General features: G+C 73.1%; 1 protein-coding gene across 1 annotated transcript; it reads left to right on the forward strand.

The window, feature by feature from the left end:
• Positions 1-302: 302 nt before the first annotated feature.
• On the forward strand, positions 303-1,088 carry AURANDRAFT_9879 (hypothetical protein; the record flags this gene model as incomplete). Its single annotated transcript, XM_009045143.1, has 1 exon — positions 303-1,088. A coding segment is annotated over one exon (786 nt), but the record flags the coding sequence as incomplete, so codon positions are not given.
• Between the last annotated feature and the right edge of the window lie 262 nt (positions 1,089-1,350).

The raw sequence follows: 1,350 nt of genomic DNA on the forward strand, positions 1-1,350 counted from the left end.
AACCGGCGCCGGCGCGCCGCGCGTCCGCGCGCGCGTCGCGCGTCCAGGCGCGCGCGTCTCGCGTGCTCGACTTCTGGGGAGAGCAGTTCCGCCGGAGCCAGCTCCACTACTCGCCGCGGCGGAGCCGGCCCCAGGAGCACGACCGCCCGAGCGACGCGTCCGCCGGCCGCTGGTCCTTCGGCGAGGGCCCGTCCATGTGGGCGCGGCCGTCGGAGGCGCGGCACCCGGAGCTCTCGCACGGCGCGGGCTGGAAGGCCAAGGAGCAGGCCGCGCGCGACAAGTCGCCCTTCGCGGCGAATGCGCCGAGCTGGAGGCTCCAGGCCGTCATCGTCAAGTCCAACGACGACCTGCGCCAGGAGGTGTTTGTGGTCCAGCTCATCGCGCACTACGCGCGAGCGTTCCGGTCCGCGAAATTGGGGCTCTTCCTCCGGCCCTACCGCATCGTCGCCGTGTCGTCGACGACGGGCCTCATCGAGCTCGTCAAGGAGTCGACGTCCCTGGACCGGCTCTACGCGTCGTCCGGCGGCGGGCTGAAAGCGCACTTCGAATCGACGTTCGGGCCGCCCGGGTCGCCGGAGCTATCGGCGGCCGTCGGCCGCTTCGCGGAGTCGCTCGCGGCGGCGTCGTTCGTCTGCTACGTGCTCGCCATCAAGGACCGGCACAACGGCAACATTTTATTGGATGCCCAGGGCCGCATCGTCCACATCGACTTTGGGTTCGTTTTGGGCCACGCGACGGGCGGCGCGTTCTCGTTGGAGCGCGCGCCCTTCAAGCTCACGGGCGACTTCCTCGACGTGCTCGGCGACGACGGGCTGGAGCGCTTCGCGTCGGCGCTGGGCGACGCCTTCGTGGCCGCGGCCGCGTCCGTCGACGAGGTCACGGCGCTCGTGGAGATCATGCAGTACAAGTCGACGTTCCCCTGCTTCCGCGCGCGCGGCGCGGCCGCGGTCTCCGACTTCAAGAAGCGCCACCACGCGCACCTCGGCGAGGCGGACCTGCGGAAGAAGGCGCGCGCGCTCGTCGCCGCGTCGGCGAACCACGTCGGCACCTACGTCTACGACGTCTTCCAGCACAAGACCAACGGCGTGAGCTATACGAAGTAGTCGTCCCTCTTTATTGCGGCGGCGCGAGCGGCGGCGGCGGCGGCGCGCCGTCGCCCCGGCCCGGCCGCGACGGCGGGGCGCGCCGCGCCTCGTCGGCGTCGCCCGCGAGGAAGCCGACGAGGGCGAGGTCCGCGCGGGGCCGGTAGTCGCGGCTCGACGGCTTCTCGACGACGGCGACGCCGCCGTCGCCGGCGACGCCGAGGGCGACGGCGCCCGCGGCGGCGAGCGCGGGGTCGAGGGTCCGCGC

Source organism: Aureococcus anophagefferens (genome assembly GCF_000186865.1).
Source record: "Aureococcus anophagefferens unplaced genomic scaffold AURANscaffold_1584, whole genome shotgun sequence".
In the NCBI taxonomy this organism is placed as follows: Eukaryota; class Pelagophyceae; order Pelagomonadales; family Pelagomonadaceae; genus Aureococcus; species Aureococcus anophagefferens.